The sequence below is a fragment of the Dendropsophus ebraccatus genome, chromosome 3, assembly GCF_027789765.1.
Source record: "Dendropsophus ebraccatus isolate aDenEbr1 chromosome 3, aDenEbr1.pat, whole genome shotgun sequence".
Classification (NCBI taxonomy): domain Eukaryota; kingdom Metazoa; phylum Chordata; class Amphibia; order Anura; family Hylidae; genus Dendropsophus; species Dendropsophus ebraccatus.
The window spans coordinates 9,804,623-9,828,485 of NC_091456.1; the positions used below are offsets into that span (position 1 = coordinate 9,804,623).

The following is a 23,863-nucleotide window of genomic DNA, read 5'->3' on the forward strand; positions in this document are numbered from 1 at the left end:
CCAGTGATGTCACTGGAGCGTCGACACCACAAGGACAAAGGGAAAACCCTTCCTGCGGCCACAAGAGTGACTGACAGGAAGGGAGCCAATGTCTCCCGCCCTGTCAGTGCAGCTGCATGTAACTATGAGCGCTCATTACGAGTGCTCAGTTACAGTTCAGATGGCAGCAGCGAGCGGGGCCCTGTCCAGAGGTCTTGAGCACAAGAGCGGGGCGTGGGGGCCCCCCTGGATGTTGGGGGCCCCAAGCGATCGCTTGGGGTGCTTGGTGCCAAAGACCGCCACTGCATATATGTATGTCTATCCATCCAGGTTGTGTTTTTATTAATACCACAGCTGTTGCTGAAACAAAGCATTGATTACTGCTCACAACAGAAACTAACTAATATTTCGCACAAATTCTTTTTATCCTTTTTTTATATTAGTCCTAAAAAGGGACATTGAAATGCAATCTTACAATAGACCATATAATATACTGCATTATTACTAAGCTACATCAAAGAACCACCACCGGACAAGTGGATATGCCAGATCACTATAGCAGTGAAGAAACCGCCTTTACACAGATCCGCTGTGGCAGGAGTCAAGGACACAAAGAAACAATGTTCAGCATCATGGTTCTATATTGATCCAGTTAAAAGCATTAGAAAACAATAGACACAAGTGAAGGCAGGTGTCAGAGGAGTTTCGAAGTTAGGTCCATTTACACAAAGATTATCTGACAGATTATCTGCCAAAGATTTGAAGCCGATGGGTACTATATTACACTGAACGATAATCAGCCGAATGGGCCCTATCCGATCAGCCGATTGTCGTTGTCATTGGCTGATAGTTGATATAGGTTCTGACCTATAATCGTCGGGCTCCGACTGCGAATCGCTACATGTAATAGCAGTGCATGGCCGACGATATGCAAAGAGGAATACATACCTATCCAGGTTGCAGGGCTCCTCTTCCTCTGAGCTTCTCACCCGGTCCTGCGCACTCCGGCTTCACAGCGGCCTGTCTCAGCTGACAGGCCACTCGGCCAATTACAGGCTCAAAGCCAGGAATGGATTTGAAAAGAGGAGAAATCTCAGGTTTTCCTATATGACCTGTTCCATTTATAGTCTGTTCCTGGCTTAGGGCCCTATTACACAGGACGATCATCGTGCAGAAAATTGTTATATCGTTCAAATTTAAATTGTAATCGTCCTGTGAAAGAATCATTTGTTTTGTTGATTTAAATCTGACCCTAAAATCATCACTAATTGTTTGCTGTAATTCCGCATTCGTTCACTAATCGTTCAGTTTCTCTGCTTGTGGTAGTTATAGCAGGGGCCCTGCCCTCAGACAACAGCTCAGCTCGCCTGATATTTTGTACAGGACACCACTGCTGGACTAATTTTGCTCTGCTGACAAGAAACGTACTGTGGTCATCAAGGTTAAAATAGTAAAAAGGGGGGGGGGGAGCAAACACACTGAAATGAGCTTCTAGAGAGTAAAATGACAGTGTTCAATAAGAGTTTGCTGAAAGGTCAGTATCACCTGTGGAATTGTTCGTGAAATCTGTCCCTGTGCCCTTGTAGTGTATCAGGAGGGAGACCTACAACAAAACACACACTGATTTTATGTCAACATTCAGACAAAAGATTAAACTTACTGCTGCAGCGGAACAAAACAAGGACTGGATGGTTTCACCAATGTGAAATGGTCACCAGGATGGTAGATCCAGAACATACAGCATATATACCACAGGATCAGCAGAATATCATAGCAGCCTGGCCTAATTCTTCACCTGATGAACTTGTATTGTTTGCTTTAAGAGGGAATTTATAATTTATTACTGAAAATCCACCCTATAGGTCTAAGTAAAAACACAGACGTGTGGTTAAAGCTAATCTGTATCACCAAGCACCAACCCCCAAACCTCTGGTACTGTTTTTTAGCCTCCCACTCCATGCATGTTCCCGGGCTTCCCTTGTTTCCTGGGGCTGGTATCCCAGTAAAAAAAAAAAAAAAATTTATATTCCAGCAGAATAGTGTCAAAGGGGCGGGACCTAGAACATCCAGACCCTAGGCCTGCAGCGCCCCTCCCTATACCTTTCTTCTTTGTCAACAAGCCCCTGGGGCTGGATATTCATTTTTGGCATGTGTTCTAGGCCCCTGCCCCTTTAACGCCACACTGCCGTAATAAAAATAGTACTTGAATACCAGCCCCAGGAGACAAGGGAAACCCAGGACCAGGCATGGATTGAGAAAAGCTTGTCAAGCTCTTAATGCTTTGCAGAAAGTTCCCTTATATCAGTGAAATAAGGTACATTTAACAAAATCAGCAAATTAGAAAATGAGAAAGAAAAAACACTTACAGGAATGTAGTTTAAACATCAACTTTACAGTGTAGTGATAGAGGTGACTGCAGTCCTGAATGACTTGAATGAGAGGTGCAAGTTTACACTGTCCTGCAGACATCTGGGACACAGCAATGGCACTGTTAAGCTGCCTAGTAACTGAATATTAAAAGTATAGTTACTTTATATATACACACACATACACATATAAACACACATAGAAAAAAATTATGCACCCAGATACAGTGATTGGCTGGGTGACTATGGGAAGAGGGCAGAAGCTAAAACACTGGGGAGCGTGGACAGGCAAGTATAAGGTGTATTTATATATTTTTTTACAACGTCATCAGCTGTCAATCACACATCCCTATTACATGTAGCGATGCATGTCAGCGCCCGATGATTTTTCAACATGTTGAAAGACAACGATCAACTGATAATCCTTTCTTTGCCTGATAGTTGTCTTTATTAGACGGAATGATAATCTGTCTGATCGGGCAGATACCGTCCCATGTAAAAAAAAAAAATAAAAAAAAAGACAACGATCACTGGCTGATTATTGTTTCTCAGCTAGTTTAAAAATTATTGGGGCTGATGAAAGTATACAGAAAATTATAACGTTATACTTACCTGCCTACTCTCCCCCGGTATGCTCCTGCCTGTTGCCCGCTCACAGCAGCCATAGTTGAAGCTCCTGAAGCAGACTCTGAAGTGACAGGCCACTTAGCTAATCATTAGCCACTGTGTTGTCCTGTCTCGGCCAGGGATTGGCTAAGCAGCCTGTCACTGCACAGATGGGTTTAGAAGTACCAGTAGCAGCTTTGGTGAGTGAGGGGGAAGCTAGGATGACACCAGGGAGGGTGGTCAGGTAAGTAATAACTTATTTTCTTCATACGCAGCAAAGACATTGCTAATGACATACAGTATATACAGCCCTTGCTGCACCATCAACAAGCCATGTAACAGGTTTGGTAAGCAAGTGCCGATCTAGCACATCAGAGCTAGCTTACAGCAAATGTTGGGCCCTTAGTTAAAAAATGGGTCTGAACGTTACTAGGCTTTTGCAGCCCTGTGGGCTTTAGATCTCCTAATTTGCATAATCCTTCTAAAGCTTATATCTTAGCGCTGGAGAACCATATTAAAATAACAGTTCTATCTCCTGAGGTAAGCTAAGCAGCACTATTGTACATTGCCTTCGCTGTAAAAAAAAAAAAAAAAAGCTGCCATTACTTGAAAAGGAATATGACGCAAGCTTTGTAAAAGATGAAAAGGATAAACACAACTGGTTAGTGGGAGTTTATAACAAATTGTAAATCTGATTGTTTTTATCGTGTTTATGCGACCTCAAACAAGGAAGTGGTTAATGTTATTTGATTATTCTGTACTTACCAGTCTCTGCGAGCTTCAGTTCACAGTCCATATAATCGAACATTTCCACAGTAAGCTGAAAGCTAAAAACACACAAAATGGGATTAATAGCATGCATTAAAGCGACTCTGTACCCACAATCTGACCCCACCAAACCACTTGTACCTTCGGATAGCTGCTTTCAATCCAAGATCTGTCCTGGGGTCCGTTCGGCAGGTGATGCAGTTATTGTCCTAAAAACAACTTTTAAACTAGCAGCCCTGTGCCCTAGGAGTGGCCTAGGTTGTGTATGCATTAGGCTGGCACAATCACTCAGTCCCTCCTCCCTGTCCTCCTCATCATTAGAAATGCTCCAGGCAGATTGCTTACTATTCATCAGCTGTGAGAGCACGGCACATGGGCTATATCATTACGACACCTGTGAGAATGTTCAGCATTGAGAAAATGTTCCAATGGCATTCCTAATGATGAAGAGGGTGGGAAGGAGGGATGGAGGGGTGATGCAAAGTTAGGGCACACATATTCTAAGCCACGCCCATAGGGCATGGGGCTGTAAGGTTAAAAGTTGTTTTTAGAACAATAACTGCATCACCTGCCGAACGGACCCCAGGAGCTATCCGAAGGTACAAGTGGTTTGGCGGGGGTCAGATTGTGGGTACAGAGTCGCTTTAAGTACTGCCTGGTGTCTAGCTATAAAGTCTAACTAACCAGATCTACATTCTCTACTCCACATGGCTGCTTTAAAAAAAAAAAAAAAAAAAAGTACAAAGGTTTGAAGAACAGCAAAACCACATTTTTAGATAAATGTCAAAATTGGAAGTCTGTCACTTCATAAATATCTCTTATCAAAGAATGCGTAAACATATGTTATATGATACATGTACTAAAAGGGGTTATACAGGTGTAGAAAAAGCACAGCTACTTTCTTGAAAAAACTGCGCCACCCCTGTCCCCAGATTGTGTGCGGTATTACAATTCAGCTCCATATACCGTATTTTTCGGACTATAAGGCGCACCTTCAATTTTAGCCTGCTAAGTCATCTAGGTTCATCTATAAGGCGCACCGGACTATAAGGCGCACCGGACTATAAGGCGCACCGGACTATAAGGCGCACCGGACTATAAGGCGCACCGGACTATAAGGCGCACCGGACTATAAGGCGCACCGGACTATAAGGCGCACCGGACTATAAGGCGCACCGGACTATAAGGCGCACCGGACTATAAGGCGCACCGGACTATAAGGCGCACCGCATTACAGTGTATAAGTTTGAACGTACGAAAAACTTAAGTCACCTGCTGATCACAGTACTTACTGAGGCTCCTTACTATGTCACCTGCTGATCACAGTAGTGTATTTACTGAAGCTCCTTACTATGTCACAGTACTGAGGCTCCTAACTATGGTGGCCGTAATGCACCATGCAGGATAGGCAGAATTCTGCCAGCGAGTCCCGTTGGCAGAATTTTGCATGGAGCATTGTGGCCACTATAGTTAGGAGCCTCAGTACAGTACAGTGTTGCTCTATAACCTCCGGCCACTAGGTGGCGCTATTGAATGAAAGTCTATGCCTGAAGCCTATGCCTGAGCCTGTATCCGGGCTGCAGGGAGAGCGGGACAGCAGGAGAGCGGTACAGCCCTACAGCGGAGAGCGGGACAGCAGGACAGGCCTGGGGAGCCATGGCCATGGCGTCCAGGTGAGGGAGCGCTGTGCTGTGCGGCGTTAAGATGTGAGCTCAGCAGCCTATCTGCGCCATGGAGGCCGGAGCTGTCCCGGTCCATATATAAGGCGCACTGGACTATAAGGCGCACTTACAACTTCTTAGAAAATCATAGAATTTTAAGTGCGCCTTATAGTCCGAAAAATACAGTACCTCAATAGAACACATTCTGATTTGGCTAAGGACTCCAGTGGGAGGTCTAAGCAACGATTGACATCTCTGTATGTAAACCAAAGCTGCACAGTATGGGAATTAAGGAGGAGTTACAGCCCTAAGGAGTCTCTCCCCCCCCCCCTTCCCTACCCCAGCCCACTACTTGCTGGTTTCTACAGACGTGTTTGTTTTGACTAATTTGTGTTTTTATCAAGAAAATAAGCAACATACATGTTGTTGACATCTGTGCCAGCTGCCTTTTCTAGAACGTCATCTGTCACTTCCAAGTTTGGAGGAAATTGTGGATGCTGCAAGAAAGAAAAAAAAGGAGGCAGATCCAATTAAAATTGATACCACAAATTACAGATTTGTAATGGGTGTAAAATAAAAACACACTATACTCCCTTTGCCACGTCTCTAGTGACAATATCCTAGTCCGCCTCAGGGTCCTGATGATGTGCTGTTCTAACTCTGCTAAAGTATTTCTTAACACACTGCAGATCCGGCACGCGGCCACAGTAGGTTTAGAATCATGGGCCTCCAAACTGCGGCCCTCCAGCTGTTGCAAAACTACATTTCCCATCATGCCTAGACAGGCAAATCCAAAGCTTTAGCTGTCCAGGCACGATGGGAGTTGTAGTTTCACAACAGCTGGAGGGCCGCAGTTTGGAGACCCATGGTAGATTATTGTCAGGACTGCATGCCATCAGGAGAAGTGAATGGAGGCACCAAGGCGAATCAGAGCGTTTGGTCGGCAAGGGGAGTACAATGTATTTTATTATTTTACACCTCTAAAGAAAAAAAAAAAAAAAAAAATTAAAATTCCCCACCACAGTGGTTTCATACCTTGGTGTGGAAGCTTATCTTATTGAGCAGGAGTTTGGTATAAATAGCCACAAGCTGTCCGTATCGATCATGCATGTGTGCCTGGTAGAAGAAAGGTAAATAAAATGCCATTAAACAGCTGCTCAAAGTTTACTGAACAGAAATGTCGACAAGTAAGCAAAAAATAAAGCAAATAGAGATTCACTGGAAGCTGAAATGTCCGGACTAGGAAAGATGTCTGAAGACTTGCCAGCACTATTGTCATTGCATAGCGGGAGGATTTCCTCTTCCCAAAACACACAGTAACCCACAGCAACACCGTCTTTTCCCCACTCACCCACAAGTCTCCAGTCTCGCGTATATTGCTGCGGTATCGTTGGCAATCTGAAAGAACCTAAAAACATAAGATTCAAAAATAAGTAAATTATTGTATTTGTGTTTCTTGCAGGCAAATGTTACTATAAGGCTATGTTCACACTACGTAAAAAACATGGCCGTATTTCATAACAACGTCCGTGTTTGCGCAAGCAGCTGTTATTTACAAAATAACAGCCGTTGTTTGCGCAAATAAGACCACTTCCCGATAGGTAACAGAGTGCATAAAATGTAGGTGGCTACATCTACTTAACAGGGAAACTAGCAGCAGGTTAGGCTACCTGTAGCTGCTGATAGGGAAGGGGACAGGGAGGACGCACATTGGCGTTATGGTTTATGTAAATAAAGGCATTTGGTGCACTGGGGGGGTCCTTAAGCGGATCAATATCACTAATGGCTCGCTGACTCCGGTAGAACGTCTAATGCAGTGCTCTGCACTAAACAGCAGCCTTAGGTAACGTCACTATAGTGCCCTAGGATCACTGCGTTAAAGTGTGAGCGATGGGAGCAGCTCCTGTCACTCTCCATTTGGGACCCAGATACATTTCCATGACGGTGGAGGTATACTGCTTACCTCTGTGCAGTCGGTCCCTGATCTTCTCACATACTCTATTGGAAGATCTCAGATAACATTGATCAATGCAGTGCAATAGTATAGCATTGACCGATGTTAGCAATCCAATGACTGCATGTATAAAATATATGTATACACACACACACACATTGTAGCATGAGCAGTTGTCCGATTAAAGTATTACAATGTTATTTCTGTACACTGAGCGTTGCATAATTATATATATATTCACACATTTTATGGTAGATTGAAAGGAGCGATTTCATAGTACAATTGTTCTGAAAAAATAGCTGCTTCCTCTAAAAAAATTTATTTTTACACATTCAAAAAGTTAATTTATTGTTTTCAGACTATTTCTTTAGTTAGACACTATAAAGGCAAAGAAAAACCCAATACAGATGACCCAGTAGCATAGAAAGAGCAAAACAATCTATCTGCTTACATTTTGATGACCGTCCCGGAGGACTTTATGGAGGACATGGCAGAACTTCCAGCTAAGGATTGAGCTGCTGGCGAGAGGTAGGCTAATGGCATAAGACCAAAAGGTGAACGCTCCTTTTTCATGATGAGTGCCCAATATTATCCCTAATGTCTAGTTAAGGAAATAAAACATTAAAATATAAAACCTACCAACACATATTGAATAATATACCACAATACAAAGTTGCAGTGCGTTACTTGTGTTTAGTAATGCAGTTTATTACACTGGGGACGGGGTTTCCACCCCCAGAGTGTCGATCCGCCCCCTGCCAGCTCACCCCTTCTAATAATCAGTAGAGCGGTGCAGAACTGTGCTCTGGGGGCGGCAGCCTCACCCCTAGTGCTCCAAACTGCCTCACTATTTGCCGGATTAAAGTGCACAGTACCGATGCAGAGGATACTCACCACTGCAGAGCGCTGAATATATATTAGAAGGTGCAGACTGTGGTGGCCCCGTCCCCTATGCACCGAACCACCTTATTAGCACATGGATCTATCTACATCTATGGCATTTTTCATTTTATAAGACACAGTTTTTAGCAATAAATTATCTTGCTAAAAAAAAGGCTTGTGTCTTATATTCTGCAGACATGGCAGCATGACAATATCCCTGACTGCTTCCCTAATGGTTGGGTACAGGTCTGATTCAACTCTGTACCCGACCGCTAAGTAACCTATGCAGCTACTAATAGCTGCACAGTCCGCTCTCTTCTCCTGCCCGGCAATGATCAGCGAGATCAGTGAAGGGCAAAAGAGAAATCTAGAGGTAATGTGACTCACCTCCAGATATCTGCATGTAAAAGCCCCTGGGAAACTTATCCAGAGAAGATCAAGACCCAGTGGTGTCAGTGTCATGTGATTAGTCACATGACTAAGTGTGCACTACAGATACTGTACCAGGGGCGTAGCTAATGTCTCCTGGGCCCTGGTGCGAGAGGTCAACTTGGCCCCTCCCCCTTTCACAAGCAAGTGATGCTACTGATGTATGTATATGTGTGTGTGTGTGTGTATATTATACACCCCCCCCCCCATATATAAGAAGGAAATATTACCGCCACACCACTACTACCATCACCACCATATTGTTACTGACCAAATCCTGTATACTGAGACCAATAAAACAGCGACCGCTGCGACCCTGGTAGCTACGCCACTGTACTGTAGGTAGAGAAAATCTATTAAAATTCATGTGTGTGTGCCTGTCTGTCTCTCTGTATGTATGTAGTAGAGCTGTTTGTGTATGGTGATGTAGCAGAGTTGCATGTTGTTTGTCTATGTGTGAGTATTAATACAGCATTGTGTATATGTATGTAGCAGAGCTGGGTGTGACGCTGCAGAGCCCTGTATGTGTGGGTATAATGTACTGTCATGTAAAGAGTTAAAGTGGCCCTGTCATTTCAATAAACTTTGCCACCTTCACCGCCTTAGACCACCAGGTATTATCCTTTTTCAGTTCTAAACCAGGGGTGTGTCTAAAAGAGCGATAAATATGGTAGTATTGAAGCTGAGCATTCCTACATTGATTTTGTTATGTATCACGTATGGACTCTCATTTTTTTTCCTCCACAGGGCAGAACACAAAGCATGACCGACTAAATGTTTTACACATAGAAGTCTGTAATCCTCGACTGACATTGTTTATTAAAGCACATTACGAGCAGACATATTTTCATCATCTTGGAGTGATCGGTGCGTGCAGCTGAATGAGCTAGTCCCAGGAGTCTGTGTTACTTGGAATACATATGAATGTGGCAGGGCTGGTTTCATGTGCTGATTCATGGAGGAAACAACAGATGCTCTTACATCTGATTTGTAGTATTGTGTACGGATAAAGCATTGTCTGAAAAGGATACGACGGGCGTGCTTCTCTTTCACGGGAGCTTCCTGTGCATTGATAGCCTTGCTGATGCTGATGGCCTGTAGAAGGGTCAAACAAGAGGGGTCAATAGTTAGTCTTTATCATAGAATATCGAAAGATACTAATTTGCCATCATATAAATCATGTAACAATTTTACAAGCGCTAATGTGTGTCAATGGAGAAATCTACAAAGTGTCACTGTTACAAAAAAAAAACAACAAAAAAACAAAACAAAAACTTTTGACAAGTCACAGAGACGCGTCAAAAGTTTTGCTCAGTCCGGGTCTGAGTGTTCACACCCGTACCGATCGTGAGTATACAGTGCTGCAACACGTCCACTCTAGAAGACAAAAAAAAAAAGTCGGACTCGGAGCGGGGAGAGGACACTCTGCAGCTCGGGATTCTTCCGATCGGTAGGGGTGTGAACACTAAAACCCGTACCGATCAAAACTTTTGACATGTCTTCATGACATGTCAAAAGTTTTTTTTTTTTTTTTTTTTAAAAGTGAAATTTTAAACCATAAAGAGTGCTACATGCTTGACTACATCTGTGCTACATGTTCCACAGTATATGCCATAAATGTCTGACATGAAGGTCCCACCCCAGGTACCTGCACCTATCTGAAAAATGAGGGTCACCGCCCTATCTAACCAGCTAGCAGTGTTATACTGTTTGTGCAACTCCCACTAACACACATAGGAGTTGCATGCACATCTGCTGTTTTCGACCGGGACGAGGGGAGGGGGCAGACATTTATGTAATATACTATAAGACATAGAACCGCACGCCAAACGTGTTTTCTACTGCATTGTGACCATATTACTGATGCAATGTGTGAATCCAACCTAATGATAGACCCAATAATCGGAGGGATGTAAGGGATTTTATTATTTTACGATGTCTGGTTTAATGGATTCCAAAACAAGAGAGGAATGTGACAAGTACAAACAGCAGCCACACCTAATGCTAAATGCAAGAGGAGGAAAACTGGTTTTGCTTGCACATACTGGACTACGTAATAGGCAATTTATAGCATGATCTAATCATTTAGTTGCAACATTTTTTTAGATTAGCATTTAGTGAACCTACACATTCGGATACGGAATATGCAGCAATAACCTAATACCATTATCGTAATCTCTACAATAAAACCATGCAGCATAAAGGTAATGTCTGTAGTCAGCAGAGCACTGCCATTTCCCTCTGTAGCATCCTGCCTCTTCCTCATCAGATTTCCCTACACCTCCCTGTGTAGTCTCCTGTCTCTTCCTAATCAAATTCCCCTACACCTTCCTCTGTAGCATCCTGCCTCTTCCTCATCAGATTCCTTTACATCTTCCTCTGTAGCATCCTCCTCTTTTCTCATCTGATTTCCCTACATCTTCCTCTGTAGCATCCTGCCTCTTCCTCATGAGATTCCCCTACACCTCCCTCTGTAGCATCCTGCCTCTTCCTCATCTGATTACCATACACCTCCCTCTGTAGCATCCTGCCTCTTCCTCATCTGATTACCATACCCCTCCCTCTGTAGCATCCTGCCTCTTCTTTATCGGATTTCCCTTCACCTTCCTCTGTAGCATCCTGCCTCTTCCTCATCTTATTTCCCTACATCTTCCTCTGTAGCATCCTGCCTCTTCCTCATCTGATTTCCCTACATCTTCCTCTGCAGCATCCTCCTTTCTCATCAGATTTCCCTACACCCCCCTCTGTAGCATCCTGCCTCTTCCTCATGAGATTCCCCTACACCTCCCTCTGTAGCATCCTGCCTCTTCTCATCCGATTTCCCTACACCTCCCTCTGTAGCATCCTGCGTCTTCCTCATGAGATCTCCCTAAACCTCTCTGTAGCATCCTCCTCTTACTCATCTGATTTCCCTACAGCTCCCTCTGCAGCATCCTCCTCTTTTCTCATGAGATTTCCCTACAGCTCCCTCTGTAGCATCCTCCTCTTCCTCATGAGATTCCCCTACACCTCCCTCTGCAGCATCCTCCTCTTTTCTCATGAGATTTCCCTACAGCTCCCTCTGTAGCATCCTCCTCTTCCTCATGAGATTCCCCTACAACTCCCTCTGTAGCATCCTTCTCTTCCTTATCTGATTACCCTACATCTTCCTTTGTAGCATCCTGCCTCTTCCTCATCAGATTTCCCTACACCTCCCTCTGTAGCATCCTCCTCTTCCTCATGAGATTCCCCTACATCTCCCTCTGTAGCATCCTTCTCTTCCTTATCTGATTACCCTACATCTTCCTCTGTAGCATCCTGCCTCTTCCTCATCAGATTTCCCTACACCTCCCTCTGTAGCTTCCTCCGCTTCCTCATCAGATTCCCCTACACCTCCCTCTGTAGTATCCTTCTCTTCCTTATCTGATTACCCTACATCTTCCTCTGTAGCATCCTGCCTCTTCCTCATCAGATACCCCTACCCCTACACCTCCCCAATCTATTGCTGGATACCTTGCAATAACAAGGAAATCAATAAATATTGATTTCCATAATAAAAAGGTAAATGTGATCTGACACTTTAGAACTAGTCCTTATACTTCATTCGTTGCTCTTGGACATTTGCTGACACTCTTCAGTGCAGGTAACAGGAATTCACAGCAAGAATCCCATGCTGGCAGGCACGGATTAGTTCACCACGAATCTGACCCATTCCCTTAGGACACTGAGTAACTAAAAAGTAATTATTTTATACTCTTCAATATATATCCAGAGATATAAGAGTTAATTTTTTTTGTTAACCACTGACAGCCTCTACGAGCCATATTGCTTTTTAATACTCAGCACACAAAGGATGAGCCCAGATACAGCAGGCCTGACCTCATTTCATACAGACGGCTTTTGTAACATCCACTCATTTAAATTCAGGGAACAAAACGCTGTTTAGTGAAAATGAGAAGACCCTTAAAATGTCCCTCTAGGCCAACTCCCCTGCCCGGCCTTATAGGACATCAGGCATGGAGATGGAGATATGCCACCTGCACACAGGGCCCAGTGACTATCATGGAAGGGTGTTTTTTTCCTATCAATTGTTTTTTTTATTCGCTTTTGGCCTGTTCCCTCCCTGTCCTGTATCTTGTCTTCTTGTCACTCTGTTTATATTGTGAGAATTGCTGCCTTTAAAGGGGTTATCCAACGCTACAAAAACATGGCCACTTTTCCCCCCTCTCTTGTCTCCAGGTCAGGTGTGGTTTGCAATTAAGCTCCATTTACTTTAATGGAACCGAGTTCCAAACCCCACCCAATCTGGAGACAAGAAGGGGAAAAGTTTTTGTAGCGCTGGATAACCCCTTTAAGGCTGTATTACATAGCACAATGTAAGGAGAAAGCAGGTGCTGACCTGTCGGGTCAGCAATCGCTTCCTCCTCGTTCCGTGCTTACTTAAGGCCCTATTACACGGAGCAATTATTGGCTGCATTCGGCAGATAATCGTCAAGTGCAGGTAATAGTCCACACCCACACACACCTCCCCTGCACTTACCCGATTGCTGCAGACGCGTGTAACAGCAGCGGCAACAAGCGGGGAACGAGGAGCTTGACAGCGCGTTGTTTGCTCCTCCATGTAACCCTGTGTAATAGGGGCTTTAGATCTTCTGAATGGCGTACTAAAGTCCCAGCGGTCTGCTGCCACTGCTTCTATTATGCGGGGTCGATGGGCAGAAGACCGTCGCTGTTGTGATCGTTTTAATTCAACGCGTTGAAAGATGTTGATCAGCCGACAGGATCATTGCTTTTTAACATGGACTATTACACCAACGATTATCGGCCAGAATCAAAACAAAAAAAAAAAAAAAAAGTTGCACACAACAAATGAAGCTGGTTGAGAAGACTAAACATAAAAGACAAGATTCCATGCTGTCACTCCCACTTCTCAGCAGGATCTATATTCATACAGTCACTACAAGGCAGAATCGCACAGGAATATCTAACACAATCAAAGGAGACAAACCTAACACCACTAAAATGAGGGCTGTGTAGCTGCAAAGAAAGTCCTCAATATGGCAGACACACAGCGGTCAGGAGTGAGGACACCTGAAGTATGAAGTGCACAGTGCACAATGCCCACATCTGTGTTATACATACTAGGGCTTGTGTACACTGCGATCCATCAAGGGCATCCATTATGTAAGGGTGAAAGTAGAAGGAGAATGGCGGCGTGACTGAACACTAGTGTACATTTACAGTGCATCAGTTCAGAGATTCCCTGCCCGGCCAAATGCACAGCAGAACAGAGGACGGGTTGTACTGAGCCGCCACTGCCTTTATATAAGCTGCTGAAAGGCACTGAGCGTTCTATCATACAGGCACACTATCCCACCACACAGCTGAGGCAGAGAACAAATCAGGGGGGTTTGACTGACAAAAATGTCATTTATAACTATAACTGGCTATACTGTATGTAACGTATACTAAAGGCATTTACTCCATTTTACATCTGGGATTAAAATATATTCTGTTTAAGGCCAATGTACCACTAGAAGCTGTAAACACATGTTTTCACGTGACCTGGGCGGCACCACCAAGCAGATTTTGATGGTGTGGTTCGTTTCTTAAACCATTGCCCGTTTGCAAATATCTGCTCCAGTTTCTTTATATGCTAATGAAGTACTTTGGTGCACTGGAGGCCGGCCCAGCTCCCCGGTATCTCCTCCCCTAGTTAAAGGAGACTTGTTACCCCGGCAGCTGGGGTAAAGGCCGCCCGACCCCCGCTGGAGCCCATTATACTTACCGCTCCCACGAAGTCCTGGTCCACGTCCCGCAGCCATGAAATCCCTGTCGAAAGCCGTGCGCGTGCTCATCCGAGAGGAGTCCAACACCCATAGAGAATAACTGCTCCAGTCATTCTCTATGGGCGTCGGACTCATCTCTGGCCAGCGCGTGCACGGCTTCCGACGGGGATTTCTCTGTGGCGGGACGGGGTCTGGGACTTCGTGGAAGGGGTAGGTATAAGGGGCTCCAGCGGGGGGTTGGGTGGCCTTCACACCGGCAGCCGGGGTGACAGGTCTCATTTAACATGCACCTTCTGAATCAAGTTGGGTCCCTGCCAAATCGCCTCACCCAGGGGAGGGTGAATTGGGGGTGCTGCGCCCACCTCCAGTGCACCAAACGGCTTCAATTGTACATGTAGAAAACGGAACAGATTTCCGAAAATGGGCAGCGGTTTAAAAGGGTTATCTAGTGCTCCAAAAACATGGGCACTTTTCCCCCTCTCTTGTCCAGTCCAATTTAAAGTGTCAGACTGATTACTTAGCCCAGAAAGCAGAGAATAAATGACAGGCTATCCTGGAACATTTATAACAATACTAGATATCAATCTGTTCAGCTCCTTATGCACGTTGGGGTCTGTGTGCCCCCACTGATCTCTAGATGTAGCCGGGAAAAGTGGGCAGGGGCAGGCTTCAGTGCTTGCCTTGCCACTAGCTGTGCGGCTGTGTCAGTACTTTAGCGAAAACTTTTAAACTGTTTAAGAGCTCCAGTCATCATAAATAATCCTGGTGCTGGGAGCTCCCAGGTCCAGTCCACAGAACATCGCCAGGGTATGAACAGAATTCTACAGACGTGTGAATGACCCCTTGGAGCCGGGGGCCCTGCTGCCATGTAACATCAAGTTCCTGTGACATTCTGCACAGTATTTTTGCCCCGCTTAAAAGAGACCTATTGTGGTTAGGAAGGGAAAAGGGAACGGCTGGGGACCTATTCCCCCCCCCCCCCCCCCCTTTGAATAAAAATCATCAAAAGATCCTAAATGTCAACACTAAAAAGCTGAAAATGATGAACAAATATGTAGACATACACCCAGATCTGGCAGTCATAACGTTACATACATAGCAGAGAGCATAAACATAAGCAGCATGCATCTACAGCAAGATCCGGATTTTTTTTCCTTTCCCCAAAGGTAATGAAGGAAACGTTCTGGGAATGTAGTCACTCATCCAGGCCGGCTCCTCACTCACCAGCCTGGTCACATCTCACTCTGCCAGGAGTCACTGTCTAAGTAAACACTATAACCACATAATCCTGCACTATATTCAGCCGACCGGTAATTACTGGCTACTGTCCACACAGCATCATCTTACTACTTCCTGCTCCAAATACCAGGAAGGACAACGCTGCTACACAAAGAAATGTACAAGTCCCAGCAGAGAACAAAGAATTACACAGCGGGAGCTGTGTGAAAGCCGGTATTGAGGTAAGTGCTGACTTCAGAGGAGATAGCCCGGTGATGTAGCTGTAAATTATCTCTTTGTTGTCCTGTTTTGGTGCCCCATCTCCCCCCACCCCTCCCCTCTCCATAGAGATAAATGAAGAAAGGGGGGAGAACTTCATGCTGCTTTTTCATGATAAAAATGCATTTATTGGCTAATAAACCCAACTACAAAAGGTTCTTAAAATCGCCTGTACTATTGATTTCTACAAAACAATTTTAGACAGTGACAGGGAACAAACTGTGCTGAGATGGTTCCCTACAGCACTGTATAGAGCTACTGTGCAACTCATGCCAAGTTCTAGCCGCGGCTGAAGCAGTAACTTTAGAAAACCGAATAAGTTTTATTCTGCTGCACAAGATAAGGAGAGGGGCGGCTCATAAGCCGCTTTCCGATCAAATAAAACCTCTTTGCTTCGTTGAGACGGGCAAATCAGTCATCTCTATTATCTGCACTGTATATACCACTGTAAAAAAAAAAAAAACACTATTATGGCTCATCTAACTTTGCTTCTTTGTGTTCTCAATATTGTATAACTGGCTGCAATGTCCATTTACTGCAGGCATGGGGAACCTTTGGCCCTTCAGCTGTTGCAAAACTACAATTCCCATCAGGCCTGGACAGCCAAAGGCTGTCCAGGCCTGATGGGAATTGTAGTTTAGCAACAGCTGGAGGACTGAAGGTTCCCCATGCCAGTCTACTAGATCAGCGAGAAGTGCGATCACAGCTCAGGAAACAGGAATGTAGCCATGGGGATGAGAATGTTGACCTAATGGCCCGATGCCGGCTCCCCGCAGTCACTGTTATCCTACAGCTGTATTCCTTCTCCGTGACCTACGAAAGGGAAAATACTAGGAGTAACAAACATCCATTATTCATCCAGAAACAGCAAAACTTTACACAGTGACAAGTAAACAATCTGTGAACTAATCTCTTGTTACGGTTTGCTACACTGTGCAGATTACATACACGGATCAAATAGAGGAAAGGGGTGACTATTGTCAGATGGGACCCGGACCATATATCAAATCCAACATATGCACCAAGGCCTGAACCCCAGCGCTCTGCTACAGCCTGGTTTCAGGTAAACAATTCCGACAAGTTGGCATCTGCATTACAGCCGCAGGTCCTGGCATGACCATGGGTCTTATGACCTCAAATGACAGCTGTGACACTGAATCACCACACTTACAAGGATGCAGATGTAAAAATGTCTACGTACTACATTCATTAGGACCTGGCTATAACCGGGCAAACCCAAACCACCGATAGTGGCACCACAGGAAAAATTAACCATTACACTATGATTAAAGGGGTACTCCGGCAAAACTATTTTTCTTTCAAGTCAACTGGTTTCAGAAAGTTAGATATATTTGTAATTTACTTCTATTTAAAAATGTTAAGACTTCCCATACTTATCAGCTGTGTATGTCCTGCAGGAAGTGGCATATTCCTTACAGTCTGACACAGTGCTCTGCTGCCACCTCTGTCCATGTCAGGAACTGTCCAGAGCAGCAGCAAATCCCCATAGAAAACATCTCCTGCTCTGGACAGTTCCTGACATGGACAGAGGTGGCAGCAGAGAGCACTGTGTCTGACTGGAGAGAGTACACCACTTCCTGCAGGGCTTAGCTGGGGTTCCCCTTCAAGTGTGCAAGGGGGGGGGGAATCATATCTATGGATGTTCTCTTCAATGTAACCCTTCCTGTGCTGAGGAGGATACAGGACAGGAAGTATCAGCTTATTGTGAGGATATCAGCGTTCAGAGAGGTTTAACATCCTCTGGTGTGGAATGGGAATGAGTTTATTAAAGTATTAATTTTTTTTTTTTTTTTTTTTGCAGAAATCAATAGAACAGATTTTAAGAAACTTTGTAATTGGGTTTATTAGACAAATATGCCATTATCTGCATTCAAAAAGACTTTCCCCAGCCCCCCCCCCCTCCTCTCATTCACTGCTTATCAGGAAATCACGACTTGTTGCATCAGACGTGCCCCTGTCTGTTCTATGGAGAGAGGGGGGGGGGGGGGGGAGATTAGTCAGCTGCAGAGAGCAGAGAACAAAGGATTACACAGCGGGACCTGTGGGAAAGCCAGTATTCAGAGGTCAGAGAAGTCAGTGCTGACTTCAGAGGAGATAGTCCGGTGATGTAGCTGTAAATGAACTCTTTGTTGTCCTATTTTGGTGCCTCATCTCCCTCCACTCCTCCCCTCTCCATACAGAACCATGAAGACGGGGAGAGGTTCAAAATGCTTTTTCATTATAAAAATGCATTTTTCGGCTAATAAACCCAACTGCAAAGTTTCCTTAAATCGCCTGAACTATTGATTTGTGCAAAAAAAAAAAAAAATGTTTAAAACGACAGGTACACTTTAAGCATCTGTATTATTATAGGGTGCTGCAGAAAACATTGGGGCTATACAAGACTTATTTATGACAATATTAGGTTTACTATTACCTTTATATGATAGATGAAGATCTACAGGTTAAAGGCTTCATTTTTAAACGACAATCACACCATATAAAATGCCTAAAGGATCAGTAACCCATCTACCAAGTTGTGTTCTGTCAGGCGAGGGTTAATCATTTCCACCTAGACCTTCCAGTTCACAGTGACACAAATGCCTGGCTAAACTACCTGCTAATAACCCTCATAAAATAAGCTTCATGTCCTAGGAACACAAGTGCACAGGATGCAAAGTCAGCTGGGCCACATAGTAATATATCTAGTTACAGCAAGTAATAAAGCCATAAAGCGATGCGTTCTGCACGGGAACAGTTGTGTAACCGGACACACAAAACCTGCTCAGAGACAATCAGGACCTGTGGGGGATGAGGGAAATAGAATGTACAGCTGAGCCTTAGCACTCCGGAAAGTTATTACAAACTACACTAGAATAATAAGTTATATGCGGCTTCCCAGGGTACAGCTATAGGGGCAGCAGAGGCTGCAGGTGCACCGGGGCCCAGGAGCCGGAGGGGGCCCATAAACTCATTCTTCTACATAGGAGGCGGACAGTACTATAAAGCCAAGGGGCCCTACTGACATTTACTGTATACTGCTTTCATGTCACAATCCATAATAAAATAAATAAAATAATAAAATAATAATAATAATAATAATAATAAAATAATATAGAATTGCACACAATAGAGGTATGTATTATTCTATCCAGCAAACAAAGGTTAACCCCCTGAACGGAGGCCAATGACTCTTTGAATATATTTGCTGTATGCACTGCAAGAGTTTTTAGTATGAGAAAAGTATTAATGATTTAATAGGGTCCTAAGGTGATTTTTATTTTTCAAATCTACTGGCACCAGAAAGTTTTATAGATAGAAGTAAATTACCTATTTAAAAACATCCAGTCTTCCAGTAATTATCAGCTGATGTGTGTCCTGCAGGTAGTGGTATCTTCTTTGCAGTCTGACACAGTGCTCTCTACTGCCACCTTTGTCCATGTCAGGAACTGTGCCGAGCAGCAAATCCCCATAGAAAACTTCTATTGCTCCGGACAGTCCCTGACAGATAGAGGTGGCAGCAGAGAGCACTGTGTCAGACTAGAAAGAATGCACTACTTCCTGCAGGACATACAGCAGCTGATAAGTACTGGAAGACTTTACATATCTATATAACTTTCTGGTACCAGACAGAGCATAGAAGTTAAACATACTTGTGGATAAGTTTGTGATTTTCCGGACCGAAGCTGCAGAAACCCCACAGCGCGGCTTACCTGGTGCCCCCTATTACCACCCCATATAATGGTTTAACACCACACATGACTTGGCTTACAGTGCCGAACCCTATTCCCAAATCCCATGTCTGAGCCATTCTAACAGAGCAGAGCACATGTGGGAATGGAGATAGTGCTGAACTGGAAGCTTTGGGTTTCCTGGTTTTGTCTGAACAGGATCTGATCTGATTTTTGCTCATATTCGGGTGACGTGAATATTCTTAGTTATCCATAACAAAAGACGATTTGCTCTCTGGTAATAAGAGGCAGCCCACTATATGCTGAGAGGCAATTTTGTACATTGCAAAATGGAGACGAAAGTGCTCACGTCACACTTTCTGGTCCCTCCACTCACCGCGGGCACTGAGAGAGGTAAACAATACTTCATCATTACTCTCTACCCTGCGAGAAGTCTGCTGAGGCCGGACGTCTCCTTTAACCTGTCTAGCCAATGAAATATAAGGTGTAAATGGCTCTGGCAAGAAATATATAACCAATAGTTATCAAAGGTGCAGGGTTATTATTCATAAAAAATGACTTTTTATCCTGAAAATACATAGGACTAAGCTCTTGACGTTTGATAGGAAGAATAATAAGGGTGAATCAGCCTCACGCTCCACAACAAGTGAACACGGCAATGCTATAAAAATAGTTAATGCTGCGCAGGCGAGCAGGTATTAAATAGTTGGAATACTTGCAGCAATCGCTAATAAGGACGTGCGTCACACAATACATCCTCACAGCGAGGAATAAATCCCTTTACATTCTGTATATAGTGACCTTCAGGCTTTGTGGCTCCTGTATATAGTGACCTTCGTGCTTGGTGGCTCCTGGGGTTGAAGATGGTGTTTATAATATTAACAAGAATTTTAATATTTTCTTAACGGATGTAAATATAAGGACGTATACAATGACTATGGACAAACATGTCACCATGTGTGCAGAGAGAGGTCGTCCAACCTTTAGGGTCACAGCTAAAGACCCTATTACACGATAATCGTTTGGTGTCATAGCTAATGCTAATAGACAATGGATCAGCAGACATGCACAATGTCAGCCGATCGTTGTCTTTCAGTATGTTGAATTAAAAGGACAATAGTGACGGTCTGTTGGCCATCGCTCCACGCATTAGGAGCAACAGACCGCCACTGACTTCTATGGGCCATCTAAAGACTGTCTCGGCAGGCCCCCCTGCAGATTAATGTTAATCTATCTCATTTGCGAAATATTGCTTGAGAAAACGTTCACCATATTACGGAGAACAATAGTAGTTGGTTATCATCGTTACTCCATCTGATCCCGGCAAATGAAGGAACAACGTGGAATGTGTGAACGATTAGTGAATTGCAGAATTACAGCGAACGATTAACAATGATTCTGGTGTCAGCACCAAACGAATAATTAAGCCTGCACTTACACAAGCCGATAATAGTTTAAATTCGAACAATATAACTATAATCTGCACAATAATCGTCCCGTGTAATAAGGCCCATATAGTATACTACAAATCATACCTATCATGTTCTAGATTTGCGGCTCCAGACAGTAGGCAGGTACAGGTTCTGCAATGATGACTGTGCACCTATGACTAACAGAACATTTACATAGGCAACTTATGCCGCCTGAGGGCTATGAGCCATCATCTGGTATATACATGACCGGTGACCTGAGCTCACGTGCACACTGCAGGCATTACAAATACCAGATACCTGTCAGACTAGATCAGATAAACACAGGGAACAGGGCAGAGCTCCGATTTCTTATGCTAGCAAAGCACTAGATGGATGTCAACTGAATAACCATTTGGAGAGCAGCTATGTCCTCCGGCCTCCTCAGGATCTGCAGACTCTGACACCTGCCAGTCTCCCTCTGTGAATGAGCCCAGTAGGCAGACACTTCTCACAGCAACTTATCCTCCTTTAATATCCTTCCATCTAACAGTCACTCTCCACCAGTGCATCTGTAACTCTGCTGTCCGGCTAATGCAACTCTTCCTTTGGCCGATAACATCACTTGCTCCCATTGCCCAACAAATTCATTGTAAATTGCTGACCATGACATACAAGACCATCTACAACCTGTCCTCTTCATATATCTTAGACCTGATATCCCGCTACCGTGTGTCGCACAACCTCCAACCCTCCAATGAAGTCTTTGTGCTCCCCGCTTGTTCGTACCTCACACAACCGCCTCCAAGATATTTCACGACCAAACTCTGGAGCCGTCTACCCCAATACATCCAGCCCCATTCTACCACCAAGACCTTTAAAAGCAACCTAAAAACCCATCTCTTAACTAGGCCCCAACCTATAATAATTCTGCACCACACTTAATTACAACCTGCCCACCAGTGTCGTACTGGGGTATCTGGGGCCCATCAGAGGAAATTATCCTGGGGGCCCACCAGTGAAGAACCAGTGAGAAAAAAAAACATGTTAGTAAGTGTGAGTGTAGGTTCTAAAGCTGGGGGCCCAACAGAGGATCCTCCAGTCCAGTCTGACACTGCTGTCCACTCACCTACCGTCTTCTTACCCTAACCTTATAAGCCCTTGCGGGCAGGCTCCTCACTCCATATGTACCAGTCTACCATATACTTTATTCATGTGATGTGTTGATTCCTGTCTCTCACCCCTTATGCTTGTATAGCGCCCTGGGATCAAGGGTGCTTTAAAAAAAAAATAAAATAAATTATATATACAGTGGTACCTTGGTTTACGAGTAACTTGGTTTAAGAGCGTTTTGATATAAGAGCTCACAGTTTTTCAAAATTATGACTTGGTTTAAGAGCATTGCTTTGGTTTAAGAGCTCCCTGTACTGTGGGAGCGCGCATGGAGGAGGGGCATGGTCTGCATAGCGGGGTCTACAGCCCTGTACTCTGACCCAGAAGGTCTCCCTCACCTTCCAAATCATAGCAGATCCACTTCAGGCTGGGGCTTACATCAGGGGACAGGACTGTGGAGGTAATCTCTTCATAGCTGTAACCCTTCTCTCCCCGGACAGAGAGCGCTGCTATACTGTACCCACATATGTACTGCTTATTCCTTCATGCTCCCTGCAGTCTGTCCGCCCTTGTGTTTCCCATCCTCTCCATTACTGTACAGTAACCTATATCATCACATATTCTGCTGCTTCTGAATGTTTGTTTCATTAGTTTTACATGTTATTCAGAATAATAAATTATTTTTGGAGTGTGGAACCAATTGTCTGCATTTCTGTGATTTCTTATGTGAAAATTTGCTTTGGTTTAAGAGTGGATTTGGATTACAAGCACGGTCCCGGAACGAATTATGCTCGTAATCCAAGGCACCACTGTATATATTATAATATATATATATATATATATATATATATATATATATATATATATTATAATATATATATATATATATATATATATATATATATATATATATATTATTAGTAGTATTATTTCACCTCAAGTCTTCAATTTCATACAGAGGTTCTGAAAAACCACAGAAAATAAAAAGCGGCCTTATACTCCATTACATGCCACAAATGGAGCTGTTCTATCTATAGGTGCAGCCCCCATACCATGTACACAATCCCTAAGAAGGAATAGTAAATAGTAAAAGGGCAAGATGATATAAAATCAATGCCTATACCGGTTATGGAATTGTTAATAGTTAACTAATGGTAAGACGGATAACTATTGGTACACATACGGACAGCCTAACCCCAAAGGGCTATAGCAGGAGAGCGGCACATTATCAGGAACCAAAAGTCACTGGAAGGACAGCAGCCACCTACACCCTGGCATCCAGTCACCTCCACAGGATAAACAAAGGCGTCTAATCACAGCGGGTAATAATTGCTTAACCTTCAGCACCTCGGGGCACGCCATTATTCCTGCCCTCGCCTAAATATTCCCCAAAACACAGCGCACAGTAAAATCTATAACACCAGGCACACAGAAGGGAAGGGATCAAAGTATCAACACTAAGGACTCATTCACACATCCACAAGAGGGGGAGCGGATCCGTAACTTACAGATATTAATATATACTAATTAATTTTATTTACATGTTTGAATGGGTATTTCAGAGGGGAAAAAAAACAAAAGTCAACTGGTATCAAAGTTACACAGGTTAGTAAATTACTTCTAGTCTTCCAGTACCTAGCTGCTGTATGTCCTGCAGGAAGTGGCGTATTCTTTCCAGTCTGACACAGTGCTCTCTGCTGCCACCTCTGTCCATGTCAGGAACTGTCCAAAGCAGGAGA

The 23,863-nt window shown here is 44.0% G+C and overlaps 1 protein-coding gene across 1 annotated transcript in view; it reads right to left on the bottom strand.

The window, feature by feature from the left end:
- HIP1R (huntingtin interacting protein 1 related) overlaps window positions 1-23,863 on the bottom strand; it is a 74,107-nt gene that overhangs the window by 39,880 nt on the left and 10,364 nt on the right. Inside the window, exons 2-9 of the mRNA XM_069960865.1 lie at window positions 9,677-9,740; window positions 7,786-7,928; window positions 6,732-6,788; window positions 6,416-6,496; window positions 5,801-5,877; window positions 3,717-3,778; window positions 2,346-2,486; window positions 1,525-1,582 (exon numbers count right to left, since the gene is read on the bottom strand). Coding sequence (XP_069816966.1) covers window positions 1,525-1,582; window positions 2,346-2,486; window positions 3,717-3,778; window positions 5,801-5,877; window positions 6,416-6,496; window positions 6,732-6,788; window positions 7,786-7,928; window positions 9,677-9,740 — 683 coding nt within the window. The remainder of the gene's footprint in view (window positions 1-1,524; window positions 1,583-2,345; window positions 2,487-3,716; window positions 3,779-5,800; window positions 5,878-6,415; window positions 6,497-6,731; window positions 6,789-7,785; window positions 7,929-9,676; window positions 9,741-23,863) is intronic.